We start from the raw sequence: 16,708 nt of genomic DNA, 5'->3' as shown, positions 1-16,708 counted from the left end.
CCCGCCAACAACAGCAGAGCCCAGTTCAGGGGTTTTGCAGAAGTCCGGCTCCATAGAAGGAGCACAGCCTTGGAGACTCACACTCCTCCTTTCAGACGAGTACACTAGCCTCCCACGGCCTGCAGCATCTTAGGGCCACGTACTTTGTAATGCCCTAGCTTTCCTTTGTCCCCTAGACAGGCCTCATCACCCTGTGCCTTCTGAAATGTTTCATTTCCGGTCCCTAAGGGCTTCACTCCTGCCTTGCTCTTGCTGGGTCATATTGGCCCTTTTCTTCCAATCCGGGTAGAAAATTGAATGGCCCCCTCTGCTGCCCCAGTACCAGTTTTACTACCCACTGGGGCCTCTCCTCCCTCAAGTCTAACCGGAAGGCTTTCTTCCAGCCGGTTCTTCTCCAGTTTATTTGAATAAAGGGGTGACTCTTTTCTTTTTCTAACTTCTTGGTTGCTGTCCAAACGTACATTGTAGGAGAGGATATTTACTTATTTATGTGTGCACACGTGTGATCACAGCATGCATATGGTCCGAGGACAACTTTGGGGTGTCAATTCTCTCCTGTCATGAGACCCAGGAATCATGGGTATTCATTCAGGCTTGCATGGCAGGCATTTTATTGGCTGAGCCATCTAGTTTAAAAGTCTACATTCTGTTCTAAAATCCCACCTTAATCAATAGAACTTTGTGCCTTTGAGGGAATTTATTTATTTATTTATATTTTTACTTATTTATATTTATTTATTTAGAGGCAGGCTTTCATTATGTAGCCGTGGCTAGCCTGGCACTTGCTATGTAGAAGAGGCTGACTTCAAACTCACAGAGAGCCACCTGCCTCTGCCACCCCACTGCTCCACTAATGCCTGCTTCTCCCCCTCGGGAAGCTTAGCAAGGTGGGGAAGCGGAATGCAGGACCTTAGTCAGCAGTAAGTGCGCCAGTCAAGAACACACGTACATACCTGGGAGCAGCTTCAGAGAACTGGTTCGGTTTAATAGGAAGGGAGAAGGTGGTGGTTATGCTCCTGGGGAGGTGGGCAGGGTCTCTGGGGCAAAGTTTCTGTGGCCATGTACCATTGGCCAGGGCAAGGGTGTTGGAAGGTACTTCATCTGCATACTCAGAGGCTGAGGGTGTCCAAGGAGGAAAATCTTATAAAGTCAAACAAGGAATGGGGCCTGATATAACCCTTTCCCAATTTATTCTGGGCCATTAAAGTCCCATAAGCCTCTACTTTCTGAGTGGTAAGACTTAAGGAATGTGCCTCAGCCAACTTTCTTTTAAAGTTAGCATACAAAACAACTTAGTTATGTCATTTTTTTTTTTCCGTGACAGGGTTTCTCTGTGTAGCCCTGGCTGTCCTGGAACTCATTCTGTAGACCAGGATGGCCTCGAACTCAGAAATCCGCCTGCCTCTGCCTCCCAAGTGCTGGGATTAAAGGCGTGCGCCACCACCGCCCGGCCATTTTCATTTATATATATATATATCATCTCCCTCACTCCTTGTATCCAGGAACTTAAAATTTCTGGCACCTTAGAAATCATGTGCTTTTTTTTTTGACAAGGTCTTTCTTGATAGCTCAGGTTAGCCTCGAACTCAATCATTTCTGCCTCAGTATCTTAAATACTGGAGCTACAGGTAGATGCCACCATGTCCATGTCCAGAGAGTTAATTCATTTGATTTGATAAATGGGAAAAACTAGCACAGGGGAGTGAGGCCACTTGCCCAGGGACAATAAGGGAGAGACTGAGTTGAGACTAGACCATGTCTTAGGTCTGTATCAGCAGCCATAGCAGTCGTAAACACTAGCTGAGCCTGGCTCTTTTGCCCAAGTATGGCTAAAGCATAAGAGAGAGAAGCCATCTTTAAGGCTCTGAAGTTCGGATGCAGGGAAGGGATGTGGCCCATGATAACCCAGCAAGGCTGTGTATGCTCCGTACCAGATCAGTTCTAGGCAGGTTCTGCCCAAGTTCAGAGGACTTTGCTTCAGGCAAAGGCCACTGTGTGGAGAGGTCAGAACCAGAGTTTTTGCTCTGCTGCTTGTATGACGTTGGGACGGGCAATTCTCCTTTCTGGGCCCCAGTGTTCTCTGTAGAGTGTAGACTTTGACAAAGGACTGCTCTCTAGTCCACACTAGCTCTGTCTGATTCTATGAAGGAACAACTGGCGTTTTAGCCTCCTCTTTCTTCTCCCTAAGGCCCTCGGGGAAGGGGACCATTTGAAAAGATGATCAATTCATGAACTCTCAGAGACAGTACAAGGATCAGCGCAAGAAAGGGACACCATTGTCCCCTAGCCCAGGAACAGTAGAAATTTGAGACGTATGGTATCATTTCCTCAAAAGAAATAAAAATGGAGGGGAGGAGGAGAAAGAAGGGAAGAAAAAAAAAAGGAATAAAGCAGAAGAAATAAAAGAGAAGGCTGGAGAATCTGGAGCCCTTGGAAGGCCAGGGGTCCAATGGGCTCCTGGATAAATTTTTATTCTCCTTGAACTTAAACTCAGGAAGTAGAGGAGCCTCTCGCATCTTGGGTAAAGAAGGGCAGGGCAGTGGAAGCCTTGGGCCCAAACCCAGAAACAGAGAGCAAGAGTGGAGGGTCATCTCAGGGGGCCTAAGGAGCCACTCACCTGAGCTGATGCAACTGTGAGCCAACATTACCATCCTCTGTCCCAACTAAGTGGTTGCTCAGGGGTTAGGGGCTGGGACCCTGGAGTCCACACCTCTTCCCCAACTCACGAGTGAGGAATGGTCAGAGATACTAGAGGGCTGGGATGAAAAACTGAAGTGAGGGAGAAGATCCTGAGAGAGCAGCATCAGAAAGGAGACAAGGAAGGGGTGGGGTTCCTACTAGGCCTGAAGGAGGAAGGGAGAGAGGGAACTGAGCCCAAGGGGGAGAAGGCCAGGCGGGTGTGGCCCGGAGGGGAGTAGGCCCAGTGCTGGTGGTGACAGATGGGAGGACACAAAGAGAAGAGCTTCAGGGAAGACAGATGGATGGGGGAGGGAAGAGGAGAGGCCGGGGGTGGGGGTGGCACAGTGGTTGGAGGCCGAGGCTGTAATGAGATTGGAGATGGGCTCTGAGCTGAGGAGAGGTGAGTGAACGGGAGGAAGAAAGGGGAGGCTGCCTTAGGAGACAAAGACGTGAAGGCCTAGGGGGTGGGGGGGGGCAGAGGGCTCAGGCTGGGTGCTGGGGGGGGGTGGGCTTCCAGCTGGGCTGGCAGCACAGAGAGTGACAGATTGTCTGGTTAGCCAGAGTGGAGACCCGCTGTCACCTTCTAGAGGCACAGGGAGGTAGAGAGAGAGAGAGAGAGAGAGGAAGAGAGAGAGACAGAGAGAGAGAGAGAGAGAGAGAGAGAGAGAGAGAGACCATGTAGAAACCAAGGGCAGACACTTGAAGGTGACGACATACTAAAACATGGCTGCCATTTCCAAGCCATGGTAACTCCTGCTTAGGCTTTCCTTGCCTGTGTTGCCTCCTGTGTCCCAACACACCTCCAGTCGCTGACAAAATAACACCCCAACCACAGCCACTCTCCAAGAAGGGTCAGGTGGTGTGGCACAGCAAGGGTTAACACTGTCTGCTCTCCCTGCCAGCCAGTTTGCCTGGTTGGGTCCCCAGGGCTCCCCACATATGTCACCCCCTCTCCTGCCAAGCCCACTGCTTCCCAGCTTCTCCAGGCCCTTCCCTTACCCTCAAGGACTAGCCCCAGTCCCTGTGTCTACCCTGCCCTCCAACATCCCTCCCCCCAGAACCTCACAGGCTGGGAAGAGAGAGAAATTCGTGAACCACAATCTGAACAAGTGAATGTCTATAAAATGCAAAATAACAACCAGAAAGGTATAATCATTTTCTCTGTCCCCAAGGCCTGCTCCTCTTGTCTTCCCTTGCAGGTAAGATCACACACACACACACACACACACACACATACACACACACACACACACACACACACACGGGTGAAACTTCCTGGACCCTTCTGACCACCATGCATGTGTGGGGAGTTGAGATGAAAACCGTACAGTTCACTCACTCAGCAGTCTCCAGTGAACTGTTTTATTGGGTATCACAAGAGCCCTTTGGCGACGGTGACTTTATGCCCACATTACAGGTGGTGAAAAGAATCCAGTGTGAAAGTGACATGACTTTCCAAGGTCACGAGGACCTGAGCCCAGGTCCCGCAGACTCGGGGCTCAGTAGACACAGTGCTTTCTCTAGAATGATGCTATTAACTCATCTTTGTCACCCTTTAGTGACTGCCCTAAGAGTTCCTGAGTGACGCTTGGGACTGGGAGTCCCCGGAGCCTAAGATCTTGGGATGACAGATGCAGAGGAGGAAGAAATCATCCCCTGAGTACATGGGACAGCTAGAGCTGGATGCTTCAGGGACTGAGGCTGTGGGGCTGAACGTATCTGAGCTAAACAACGTGCGAGGGGAGAGGCTGGCACCAGGAGTTTGGCTCCCGCCTCTGCCACTGCTCTCTGCTCTGTGCTCTCTCCAGGTTCTTCTGTGTTCTTTGGGATCTCTGTCCCCCATTTGGATGAAGCCTTAATAATACTTGATTATTGGGTCTCCCATGATTTTTTTCTCTTCATGACGACTGTCTGCTCTCGACCTTCCTCCATGTCTGCATCTCCTTCCTGTTTCAGGGCTCCTGACTAGGGTCCTCCATCCAAATCTCCAAAGCAGTCTCCTCCTTTCTGGTTTCTCTCCAAGTCTGTCATCTATCTGTCTATCTGTCTCCCTATCTGTCTATCTCCCTCCCTATCTGTGTGTCTCTGTGTCTCTCTGTCTCTCTGTTTCTGTCTCTGTCTCTGTCTCTCTTTCTCTCTCTGTCTCTCTGTCTCTCTCTCCCCCCGCCCCCCCACACTCCTTACATCCCTACCTTCTGTAAAGAATCGACAATCTGGCCCCATCCTCCTTCCCTACCTGTCTGTCTCCCCTATGTTTCTGTCACCCTGTGACCACATCTTCCCACTTCTCTGTGTCTCCTCCAAGTCTCAGTATCTCCCCACGTCTCCATAAATTTCCTCCACTTCTCCCCATCTTCTCCCATCCCCCCCCCAATGGCACTTTCTCCCACTTTCTTAGATGGGTTGGAGGGCAGGAGGGTGGGGAAGTGGGATTGTTGTTGCTGGGGGCTCATTAGGTAGAGATTGGTTTTTAATCAGCACCATGGCAATGATGATGCAAGAACCAAGCCGCCACCTGATCCCCTGCCCCCCACCCCCTCCTCAGGCCTTCATTCCCCTCCAGCTCAGCCCATCTGCTGGCGCCTGGGCACCTGTCTGGGCCTGCCCAGGTGGGAGTTGGCACCTCCCAGGCCTGGGGGTGGGGAGAGGAGGGTGAGCTTGGGGAGGAATTATAGGACTCCCTGTAGGGAAGGCCTCACCCTGGAGAAAGCCCAGAAAAGGTTGAGAAGGCACAGAGAAGAGTCTGCCTGTGTTCCTACTAGGGTCTCCACTACTACTGCAAGCATTATCTCATTTGATCTCCATGGCAACCTACACAGTCATAATTTACCCTATTTTAAAGAAAGAGGACATTGAGGCCCAAAGGGTCTTGTCCAGGACTTGTCCAGGGTCATACAGCCAACAGAGCCCCTTTCACTGTAGCTCACTGTTCCTGGAGTCTCTGTGTCCGATACCGAGGTTCAATGAAGATGTCCTACCGCTGAATCCATGGGAGGATTTCCATGCTGAAGCCCAGCCTACTATTCCTCTGTGCTTCCCTTAGCCCCAGAAACTGGCTCCCCTCTCAGGCCACCCTGCAACACACCCACACAGACACAGAGCCACACACATGCACAGGCAACAGACCCTGGAGGCGGTTGAGCGATTGCCGTGAACGTAATCAAGTGTTCATTTGCACATAATTTTTGTATCTACTCTTCTTGTTGCTCATTTGATGGCCTGCACACTCCGGCAGCCTGCACTGCCCTCCCCTCCTCTCCGAAAGCCCTTCCAATCTCTGCCCTGCCTTTCTTGGATCTTCGCCTCCTTCTCCTATTAGCTCTTTCCTCCCAAGCCCCTGATTCCCTGTAGATCAGCTTGGATTGACCAGCCTAGAAAAACTCCTGGGGGTGGGGGGTGGGGGGTGTCTCCACCCAGAATCTGACCCCACTGCTGGCGGGCTGGGGTAGGGAGGAGAATGGAGCCTAAAAGAGAGACGATCAGGTTGCTGAAGTCCCAGGATGAGTCCCAGGATGACAAGGGCTAGGACCAGAATGGCAGCAAAAGGCAGCCAGTTAATCTGTGTGAGAACTTACTTAGGGGAAGGACTTTCAGGTTACTTAGTCTTTTCATAGTTTCCCTCCTAGTACTTTGGAAAGCCTTCTTCCAAGAAAAAAAGGAGATGGAGAAGGGGCAGTCAGAGCCACGCTGGGACTCAGAATGGAACTATGACATTTAAAACCAGCTTCTTTGGAGTCTCTGCCCTGCTACCTCTAGTGTGGGAGACTGAGGGGGGTTCATCTGTGGTCCTGCCCTGGCTCTTGCCTCAGCCCCACCCCTTCCCCAGCTCTCTATTTCTTGCTTATGAAATATGCATGGAGAACAGATGTCCCTGCCCCCCCACTCCCCGCCCCCCCTCAGGGCCAGCCCCCACCCCCAGCTCCCAAGGGGTTCCCAGATCCCTCTGCCAATGGCTGCCTGGCCTGGTTGTTTAATATTGATGAGGGGGGGGTGCCTGGGCCAGCCAATAGAGTACTGGGGGTGTGTGTGTATCTCCATATATATACATACAGAAGGCTGGGCCAGCTCAGGTGTGTGTATGTGTCTGTGAGTATGTGAATGTGTGGGTGTGTGTGTGTGTATGTGTGAGTGTGGGTGACTCCAGTTCTGAACTAAGACCATCCCTTCTGCCTAGGCCTTACACCCCCAGCATGTGTTTCCTTCTCATTCGTCCTGGCTCCTGTTCAGCCACAACAAGCTGCCCCTAAGAGCTCTAGAAACTGCTCACTAACTTTGCAGACAGATGACCCTTGAGCTGCGAGAAGAGACTGGGGCTCTCGACGCTGCCCCCCTCACTTGCCAGCTTGGATCTCTTGGCAGAGTCCTTCTAGGTAAGGGGAAAACGGGCTGGGGAAGGGTGGTGCACCCCTCCTAATCTCTGACTTGGAGTCCCCTCCCGGAACCTTCTCCAGGAAGGGTCTCTCTCCATCTCTGCCTCTTTCTTACGTACTTCTCTCGGATTCTTGGGCGGCATTTGTGAGGGGCAGTTGGAGGAAGCAGGGTGGGAATTCCTATTGGATGCTTGGAATCGTTACTTCCCTGCTTCTCGGAGCCAGAGACTTTGAGAGCTGAGGGGGAAAAGACTTGAGGGGAATACAGAAGCTGCTGCCGGGAGTGAGGTGGGGAGAAGGGAGGGGTGGGGTGGAGACGGGTTGTGACAGATGGGGAGCAGGAGAGAGAAAGAGAGGACACCAGTGAGTGATGCAGGACATGGGGACTGGGCAGAGAGGGAACCTGGTTGATAGATGTCCTGGGAACCCCAAGGTTGAACTCTTGGTTCCAGTCCACTTTGAGAGTGGGGAATTAGGAACACTGAACATGTATGGGAAATGCTCCCCTGCCACCTTGCACTATTACTGTTCTCTTCTCTTCCTTTGGACCCTACAATATGGAGGATGTTCATAATTTCAGCATTTATTAGGTTGTTTTATGTCACTGTCGGTGTGTAGGTGTCTCTCCACCATCAGGTGCTGGTGGTCTTTTGTGCCTCCCCTTAAGAGCTTAGTAACTGCTCTGGTCTTGAACCTATCTTCTGTGGGTTAGGGTGGGGCCAGCCTAGGAGAAAGGGTGGCTCCTGAGAGCGTGTCAGCTGCCAGCTGTCGAGCCAGGGCTGGGGATGATGATTAGGAACGATCCCAAGTGCTTCTATCTCTTTCTGTCTCTATCAAGGCTGAACTCGCTGGGGAAAAGCCCAGTGGGTCTGGGCAAACTTAGCTGAGCTCCATAAGGGTTGCTTTTAAGAGGCTGCCTACGTGCCCTCCTCTGCAGGCCATGTCACAGGCTGCGGGTGAGTTTCCCAAGTCTTCCTTACAGAATCGCTAAGAGGGCTAGAGAATGAATGGCAAGGGCTAAATGTGCCGAGGACAGAGCTGGGGGATCAGCTGCTAGTCCTGATGCAAGTGCGTGTACCGAGGAGAAATGCCTTTCTTTGGTTCTACCGGGCAGGAGGGTAGGGCCTAATGTCTACAGTGGTGATGTTGAAGAGGTGGAAGGATTCTGAGGGGCTGAGTCAGGTACCTGCGTCGAGGTCTGCCTTATATCCCGGTCCTCTTGACAACAGCCATCTCTGGGTTGGACCCCTCCCTCCCTCAGCAAGAAACAATCATGCGTGCGGAAGGTTCCAAGGCCAAGGCTTGCAGTGCCCCCTCCCCCAGTTGGAGTTATTTCGATGCCTTTCCCCTTATTTATTATTATGCAAAAAAAAAAAACCCACAAACAAAATTTGCTATCACAACAAGTGAGTGTAGATAGAACACACACAAGTGAGCGCATGAAGCATATTCTCATTACGTGAAACCGAGCTCCAGAACTTTTTCATCTTGTGAATGTGAAAGTCTATACTGTTTAAAGAGCGTTTACGTTTCTAAATGAGTGGCGTGGCGGCGTCAGAGTACCTGTCTTTTGGTGACTGTTTACTTCCCTTGGTATAATGTCCTCAAGGTTTCGTGTTCCTCGCAATGTGTCTGCATTCAAGGCTCATAGTTTATTATTATGTAGACATTGTATCTACATTGTATTTGTCCATTCTTCCAATGGTGGACGTTTGAGCTGCTTCCGCCACTGCCATGGGCATTCACGTGCCAGTCTCTCCCGAGTGCTGAAATAGCGTGTATTTCCACTGTTAGTTTTCTGAGGACCATCTAGGCGATTGCCCATAGTAGGTGGACTGCTTTACAGACAAGGGTTCTCATTTCTTCATACTCTTGCCAACACTGATTAAGTTTTAAGTTTTTTGTTTGTTTGTTTGTTTGTTTTTTGTTTTGTCTTTAAATACATTCTCTGTCTCTAGTGGATATGAGGTGATGTTTCATTGTGGTTTACTTCACGTTTTTAGTGATTGGTGATGTGCCACGTATTCGCAAATTCATGTTTGTGTATTATCTTTGGAGACAGGTCTGTTGGAGCCCTTTTCTCATTTTAAAATTAGGTTATTCGATATTTTGGTTACTCTGGTCTTTTCCTTTTTTTTTTTTTTTTTTTTTTTTTTTTTTTTTTTTTTTTTTGAGACTATCCGGAATAGTGTCAAATTCACAATCTTCCCGCCCTAGCCTTCTGAGTGCTGGGATTCCGCGGGAGTCTGCTGCCAGACCTACCTCGGAACTTCTTCAATGCTTTGCATATGAACCTATTACCAGGATCCTGGTTTGGGACTCTTCCCTTATCTGATAGGTTGAATTGCCACTATGACAACGGTTTAATGCTCTACAGTTGTTAAGTTTAGTGTCGACTTTTTTTGTTTTCTTCTTTCTTTTCTCTTATGCTTCTGTCCTCATATTCCAGAAATGACCTCTCAGTCCAATGTCTCGAAGGACTTCCCCTCTGTTTCCTTCTAGGAATTCAGCAGTTTTAGCCTTCGGTCCCCTTGTTTGGCATTTGCTTGCTTGCTCTGTCCTTCCCAGGACTTTTTCTTTCCTCGGTTATTCCTCCTGCCCCTTTCCAACCTGCTGGTCTCTCTAGCCTTGGACAACTCTGAAGCCAAGTCCGGCTCTCCTTTACCACAACTCCCAATTTACACCTCACCTACCCCTTCCCCTACCCTGACTCCCCCCCCCCCCCCCCCCCCCCCCCCCCCCCCCCCCCCCCCCCCCCCCGCGCCCCACCTCTGAGCTGCCCTCACCTTCAGCGGTCAATTCTCAATTCGTCTTTCTCTGTTTTCAGGCTCCGGGCTGAAATCTTGACCATGGAACTTTGAAGTAACTCTGCTTCCCAGAGCTCAGTGGCAGACCCCAGCATTCCAGGCCCTTGCTGCCTTTCTCACAGCCCCAAAGGGAGGGGCGGGGAGAGGATCCGCATTTCCCTAGGTGGGGGTTTTCCACCATGATGCTCAACTCCGACACCATGGAGCTGGACCTGCCTCCCACCCATTCGGAGACCGAGTCCGGCTTTAGCGACTGTGGGGGCGGGCCGGGTCCGGATGGTGCCGGGTCCGGGGATCCGGGAGTGGGGCAGGTCCGGAGTTCTGAGCTCGGAGAGTCTGGCCGCAAAGACCTGCAGCACTTGAGCCGTGAGGAGCGCAGGCGCCGGCGCCGCGCCACGGCCAAGTACCGCACGGCACACGCCACGCGGGAGCGCATCCGCGTGGAAGCCTTCAACCTGGCCTTCGCCGAGCTGCGCAAGCTGCTGCCCACTCTGCCCCCGGACAAGAAGCTCTCTAAGATTGAGATCCTACGCCTGGCCATCTGCTATATCTCCTACCTGAATCACGTGCTGGACGTCTGAACTCAGCCCGCAGCCCGCCTTGGATTCTCCCCTTTCCCTGGGCCTCTCCAGAGAGCCCTCTGTCACCGTGCATTACTTAGAATGGCCGACTCCCTCCCATCCCAGAGGACCAGGCTCACATCATTAGTCCTGAAGGCCACTTTCTTTTCATTGGCCCAGGAATGAGTGAAGGATGTTCTTAAGGGTTCCTTCAGAGAAATGTTCCTGCCTAGCTGGTCAGAGTTATTGCAGAGTGGTCAGAATGGAAACCTTGTTGGGTTTACTAAGCCTAGCCTCTACTCAGCTGCTGCCTCTTCTGCCCTAAATCCAAGTTTTCAGAGACCCCAGACCCTGACTCTCTCTCTCTCTCTCTCTCTCTCTCTCTCTCTCTCTCTCTCTCTCTCTCTCTCTCTCTCTCTCTCTCTCTCTCTCTCTCTCTCTCTCTCTCTCTCTCTCTCTCTCTCGGCAACGGTGGGACTTGGCATCAGAAGGGGAACTGACTGGTGGCAGAGCCGGTTCCTAACTCCCAGACTTGTCTGTCCACACAGCGGGAGGCATGGGCTCTTGGGATGGCAGAGAGATGAGGGAGGTGACTCCTGGGTAGCCAGGGGTTATAGGAAAATTCTGCCTTTCTTTTGTCTCTCTCGGTCCTGAGGCTTGGAATATACAGACCTCAGATCTAACTTTGGTAGTGAGTGCCTTGCCTTCTTGGAGCTGGCCGCTCCCCAGTCCCTTCCCAACACCTGCCATCCCAGAATTCTCCCTTTCCCTGTGCCGGCTTAGAAAAAAAGGAAAACCTCGTTCCTGGGATAAGGATGACAGCTCCAAACAGCCCAGGGCACCTTGCAGAAGGCTCAGGCCCTGGGTGGGGCCTCTCTGCAGCAGCTGCTTCCGTCCCAGGGAACCCTTGAAAACATGCAAACCCCATCAGCTCCTCCCTCAGATGCAAAGGGATGCCTGCTTATTACATTTTCCCCTTGCTTTCTTACACGGCCGTGGGAAGGAAGGTGCCCCGCCCATGCTGCTGAGCCCCACCCACCTGCCCTTTGTAGCCTTGCGCCCCCCCCCACCCCCCCGGAGTCTATGGGCCTTAGACTCCCTGTGGAAGAACTCGCTGCTTTTCTCTGCTCCATCCATCCTCACACCAAACTCCTAGTTCTACAAGGATATTTATTTATGTATTTATTTATTTATTCACTTATTTATTTATTTATAAATATTACTATTTATTACCGAGAGTTATGCACTTTGGGGTAGGGCGAGGGGGGCCTCCTTGCATCTAGCTCTAGCTGGGATCCTCTTGCTTTCTCCCAGGTCACTTCTTTTCTTCTTTCTTCTCCAGTGCAAGTATGTGTGGGGATCCCTTCATCCACTATACTGGTACCCCTTCTTCAGCTCCATCTGTCCTTATCCCCTTTCCTCTGGAATAGCGCCCCTTCCCAGTCTCCCAGCTTCTAGGGTGTTCTCTCTCAATCTCTCCCCACTGCCTCGCCCAGACAATCCCACTCCAGTCCTGTCTACTCCATTCTTCTTACCAGCCCCGCTTTTCCCAAAACCACCAAGAACAGACCCTGGGATCTGTGTTTGGTGTCCTGTGTGTAAGTCTTTGTCTGGTTGCATTTCTAATTTCTTACAAAAAGAAAAATTAAAGTGACCTCGATCTAGAACCAGATATGGCTGTGGCTCCTTTGTGCTGGAAAGCTGGCCTGAAGGTTGTATAAGCAGGGCAGCTATTGGCAGTCCTGGATGAGGAGGCCTCTTCCAAGCGATGGTTTGTGTCATGAGAGCTTTATGTCATAAGTGAATGGAGACAGAGGAGAGGGGCTACAGAGAAAAAGAAGTTATGCATCCTCTTAGCATTCACGGAGTGATTCTGCTTTTCAGATCCTTCTCCTCACTGTCTTGAGAGAAGGCAGCTGAGTGTCCTAATAGAACTCAAGTTAAACCCGCGTTCATGCTGCTGGAGAAAGCCAGGGCGTAAAATCAAGGCATTGCCTTTTCATTTATCATCTACAGGTGAGGTCAAAGTTGCTTGGAACCTCAACTCCTGGTGTGTTCTATGCTCCCCCCGAATTACAAGCGTGATGGAGAATGAAGAAGGGGGGCGGTGCTGAGTGGCTGGGCTTGTAAGACTGAAGCAGGTAGTCATGGATGCAAGTCTAACCTGGACTTGAATCTAATCTAGCCCCAAATCCTGCCCAAAAACACCAAAGGGGGAAAAGGTCCTGAACTGGCATCGGAGGGATTCTGGAGAGCCTCTAAAATCACTTTGTAAAGTCATTTAAGCCCAGAGAACACCTTGCCCGATGTCACACAGCTATCAGGGACACACTTAAAACTTGGACCCCAGATATAGCTTCTTTTGGGGGATGGGTGGATCCATTGAAGACAGGGTCTCATGGAGCTCTGGCTGGCCTTTGACATATAGCTAAGGGCGATTGTAAATTTGAGATCTTGCCTGTTAAACCTCCCAAGTGCTGGAATTGCAGGTGTTTGCTGCTGCAGCTGGCTTCTCTAAAATGACCTAGGCTGACAGGTGGTGCTCTTTTGGACCCCCTGTTTTAACAGGAGGACTGATAAACAGAGAGGACCACTGCATGGTTAAGAAGGCAAAGGTCTGGAGGACCATTCTACAAGGGAAAGAAGATGTATTTGGACTTTTGTTTTATTTTTCGTTTGGTGCTAGGGATGGGACCAAAGGCTTCACACACTTATCTGTTTTGATAAGAATATATTTAGGGGCCAGAATATATATATATATATATATATATATATATATATATATATATGTGTGTGTGTGTGTGTGTGTGTGTGTATGTGTGTGTATATATATTATAGTATATATTAATATAATTTATAGTATATATTAAGGGCAGTTCAGTTGGTAAAGTACATGCCTAGCATGCCTGAAAACCTGGGTTTGTTCCCTGGCATTGCATAAAAGGGGTTGTACTGACACCTCTAATCCTGGCACACTATGGTAGGGGCAGTTGGATCAGAGTTATTCTCAGCTACCGTTGAGAATATGTGAGACTCCATCTTGAAAACAAAGTAAGCAAAGAGTTGATTTAGAGGTAAAAAGCATCCTCATCCTGGAATACTAAATGAAGAAAATGGACACCCTGTGAGTGGCTCCAGGAGTTAGGATCACGGTCACTGAGTGGAAGCTCTAGGGTAATAGATTTTAATTTCAAGAAAAACTCTGCGGTTATTTTGTAGTACCTGGAACTGTTCCGCCTCAGAATTACCCGGTCCAACAAAGAGGAATTCAAGCACAGAGGCTGGGAAACTCTAGTCTGTATAGAGACCCGTAGAGCACATTCCCACTTAGAATGGAACACTCAGGCTAGAGACCCTGGGAGAGCCTCTCCTCACGTGAGACCATGTCAAAATAACCGAAGGTAAAGACTGTGGGAAGAAAACTCGGAGACATCCTCCAGGGCTTGAGGGATGACTACCGAGTGCCCTTAGCAAGAGGGGTTTAGATTAGAGCTGAACTTTCCATGGCTGCTTCCTTTCATGTGAGTTAAATGAAATAGTTTATGCCCAGAGCCCAGTGAGAGGGTTGGCAGAACTGAGAGCAGGGGAAATCTGAGAACTCCAAGAGTCGAGTGTCTGCAGGACCCTGGAAGACCGCTGAGTTCAGCCTTTTCCTTCCTGCCTCCTTATCTCTCCTCCTCCCTGCCTTCCTTTTTTAACTCATAAAAAACGCAAGACCCGGTATCTCTATGTAGCTCAGGCTAGCCTCTAACTTGCTATCCTTCTGCCTCAGTCTCCCCTGGGCTAGAATTACAAGGGTGCACCACTATATCTGTCCAACAACTTTCATTGTTTATTTACTTACTTATTTTGAGACAGTCACATTAACTAGCCCAGGCTGGCCTTTAGCTTGCCATCCACCTGTTTCTGCCTCCAGAAAGCTTGGATTACAGCTGTCTGCCACCATGCCAGCTAACAACCTTTGTTTCAAAGCCAGGCCCCTATCCAGAAAGGTAACATGAGTGAGTCCCTAGGATAAACAGACTGGGATTATAACCCAAGGCCCAGGGTCCGAGGAGTGATTCTAAATGTGAACACTACGCCTTGTGTTCAGAGAGAACCTCCATCGTCCCTCCCAGGCTGGAGAGCAGAAGGGTTAGGGGCCCCTCCCCTCCCAGGTCCCTCAGGGCCTGAGGATGGCAAGAGGGGACCGCTGCAGCTGTTCTGCTGCTAACTCCAAATTTCTTCAGATAATCAATTGGCCTCGGCTGCCGCTCTGCTCTGCATGGCAGGACAGGGAAGAAGGGTGGGGGTGGGGGTGAGGGGGGAGGGCATAGGACATGGGAGGAGGGGTGGTGCAATGCACAAAGTGGAGTGGTGAGGGAGATGGCAGTCTCTGGGTTGAGGGAAGGAGAGAGAAGTGGGGGCTGCAGAGCTAGCTACCAGGCAGGGAGAAAGAAAGGGACAGAACATAGCAGTTCATCTCATCCGGTTCCAGAACCCAGCTCGAAAGCAGGGCATGGCGACTCATGCCTAGATTCCCAGCACCAGGGAGGCAGAGACAAGAGAGTCCCCTCAAATTCGAAGCCCAGCTTCTGGGCCAACCGGGGTTACATAGCAAGATCCTCTCTCAAAAACCAAAAGAAGAAACAAAATGAAAGGAGACAGAAACAGGAAAACAAAACTCAGATCCAGAGGCAGCGGGGTATGAGCTAAATGCGTGCGTGCGTGCGTGCGTGTGTGTGTGTGTGTATGTGTGTGTGTGTGAGTGTGGTGGCCTAGAAGGGCAGGTTATGGAGGACCCAGGTGGGGGACAATCTGACAATCTCCCTCTTCCCTTTTCTAGCTCCCACGCACAGCATGACCTCTTTCAGCGGTTCATGCCCCAGTGACCACAGGCCCCTGGTGACCACAGGCCCCCGATCTTCTTAGTCCTATCTGCTGTAATGATTGCTCCCCTGCACTCTGTCTCAGTCTTAAGTCAGTGACAGCAGAAGGCAAGGCCCCAAGGGCTTCAGGATAGGGTCTCTAAGCCAGTCTTTCCTTCTCTCTCACACGCACACATACACACTCACATACATTCTCTCTCTCTTTCTTTCTATTACACACACACACATTCTTTCTCTCTCTCTCTCACACACACACTCTCACACATACAAACCCTCTCTTTCACACATACACACACTCTCACACACACACAAACTCTCTCTCTCACACACACACAAACTCCCTCTCTCTGTCTCTCTCACATACACACACACTCTCACACACACACAAACTCTCTCGCTTTCACACACACACACACTCTCACATACACACAAACTCTCTCTCACACATACACACAAACTCTCTCTCTCTCTCTCTTTCACACACACACACACACACACACACACACACACACACACACACAGTGCTGTAGGCTGGAAGACATATGGCTCCTTTGTGCCCACACAATGAGGTCCTGTTTGTGCCCCTTTACAGCCTGGGCATAGAACTCGGGTGCTTCTCTCTGAGCTCACCCACCCCTTCCTTCTCAATGCTCCGTGGGGTGCTAGCCTTCCTTGCCTCCTCATCCTCCTCTTCCTGGAAGGCCTATCCTTTATCTTTCTGCTTCTTTCTAAAGACCTTTTCCCTGCTCTCAAGTTAGACTGGGTATGGAAGGTGAGCTAACAAGAGAGTCGCCACCACAGGTCATTAACACAGAAGAACATAGAAACCCACGGGTCTGTGTGTGGGAGGTGTGGGGTAGAGGGAGAAGCAGACCGGTAGTGGCAGCAGCAGCAGCAGCAGCAGCAGCATTGTGCTAGAGGGAGAGAAAGCCCAGCCCATACCTGGTACACAGAGGACTGGTGGTGATCCAGTTCTCTTCCCTTCCTCCCTGCACTCCTCCCCTCTTCTCTCCCTCTCTTTCCCTTCCTCTCGACATTCCTCCCTTGGTCCTTCTCTCTCCACCCCCTCTTCCTTCACCTCCTCATTCTCCTCTTCCTATTAGTATTTTTGAAACAGAGCCTCTCACTATTCAGCCCAGGCCGACTTTGAATTTGCTGCAATCCTCCTGCCTCAGCTTTCTGAGTGCTGGGATTAGGGGTGTGGGCCACCAACCTGTTTCATCTTTACTCTTCATACAACAATAAACAAACGGTCTGCTCACCCGTCAGCTTGTTCACCTGTGAAGTGGGAAGATAATGGAGGCCTTTCAAAGTACTAGGATGAAATGGGGTCTGCATGAAAGTGCTCTGTGTGGCCAGCAGTGGTGCTGCAGGTTTTAATCCCAGAACTCCAGAGCTAGGGGGGGCTGAGGCGGGGGGGGGGG

At 50.6% G+C, this 16,708-nt stretch overlaps 1 protein-coding gene across 2 annotated transcripts; it reads left to right on the top strand.

The window, feature by feature from the left end:
* The first annotated feature begins 3,058 nt into the window (after positions 1–3,058).
* Nhlh1 (nescient helix-loop-helix 1) lies at positions 3,059–12,088 on the top strand. Of its 2 annotated transcripts, none has more exons than XM_031342496.1 (3): positions 3,059–3,079; positions 6,854–7,049; positions 9,877–12,088. In XM_031342496.1, exon 3 carries the CDS (start codon positions 10,036–10,038, stop codon positions 10,435–10,437), a length of 402 nt encoding a protein of 133 aa, XP_031198356.1. In that variant the 5' UTR covers positions 3,059–3,079; positions 6,854–7,049; positions 9,877–10,035; the 3' UTR covers positions 10,438–12,088. The 2 variants fall into 2 exon arrangements, with proteins under 2 accessions (XP_031198356.1, XP_031198366.1); XM_031342506.1 differs by lacking the exon at positions 3,059–3,079 and adding an exon at positions 4,452–4,487.
* Positions 12,089–16,708: the final 4,620 nt, after the last annotated feature.

The sequence above is a fragment of the Mastomys coucha genome, unplaced genomic scaffold (assembly GCF_008632895.1).
Source record: "Mastomys coucha isolate ucsf_1 unplaced genomic scaffold, UCSF_Mcou_1 pScaffold1, whole genome shotgun sequence".
In the NCBI taxonomy this organism is placed as follows: Eukaryota; Metazoa; Chordata; class Mammalia; order Rodentia; family Muridae; genus Mastomys; species Mastomys coucha.
Note: the sequence above shows the minus strand (reverse complement) of the source record. Positions and strands in the feature narration are given on the sequence as shown.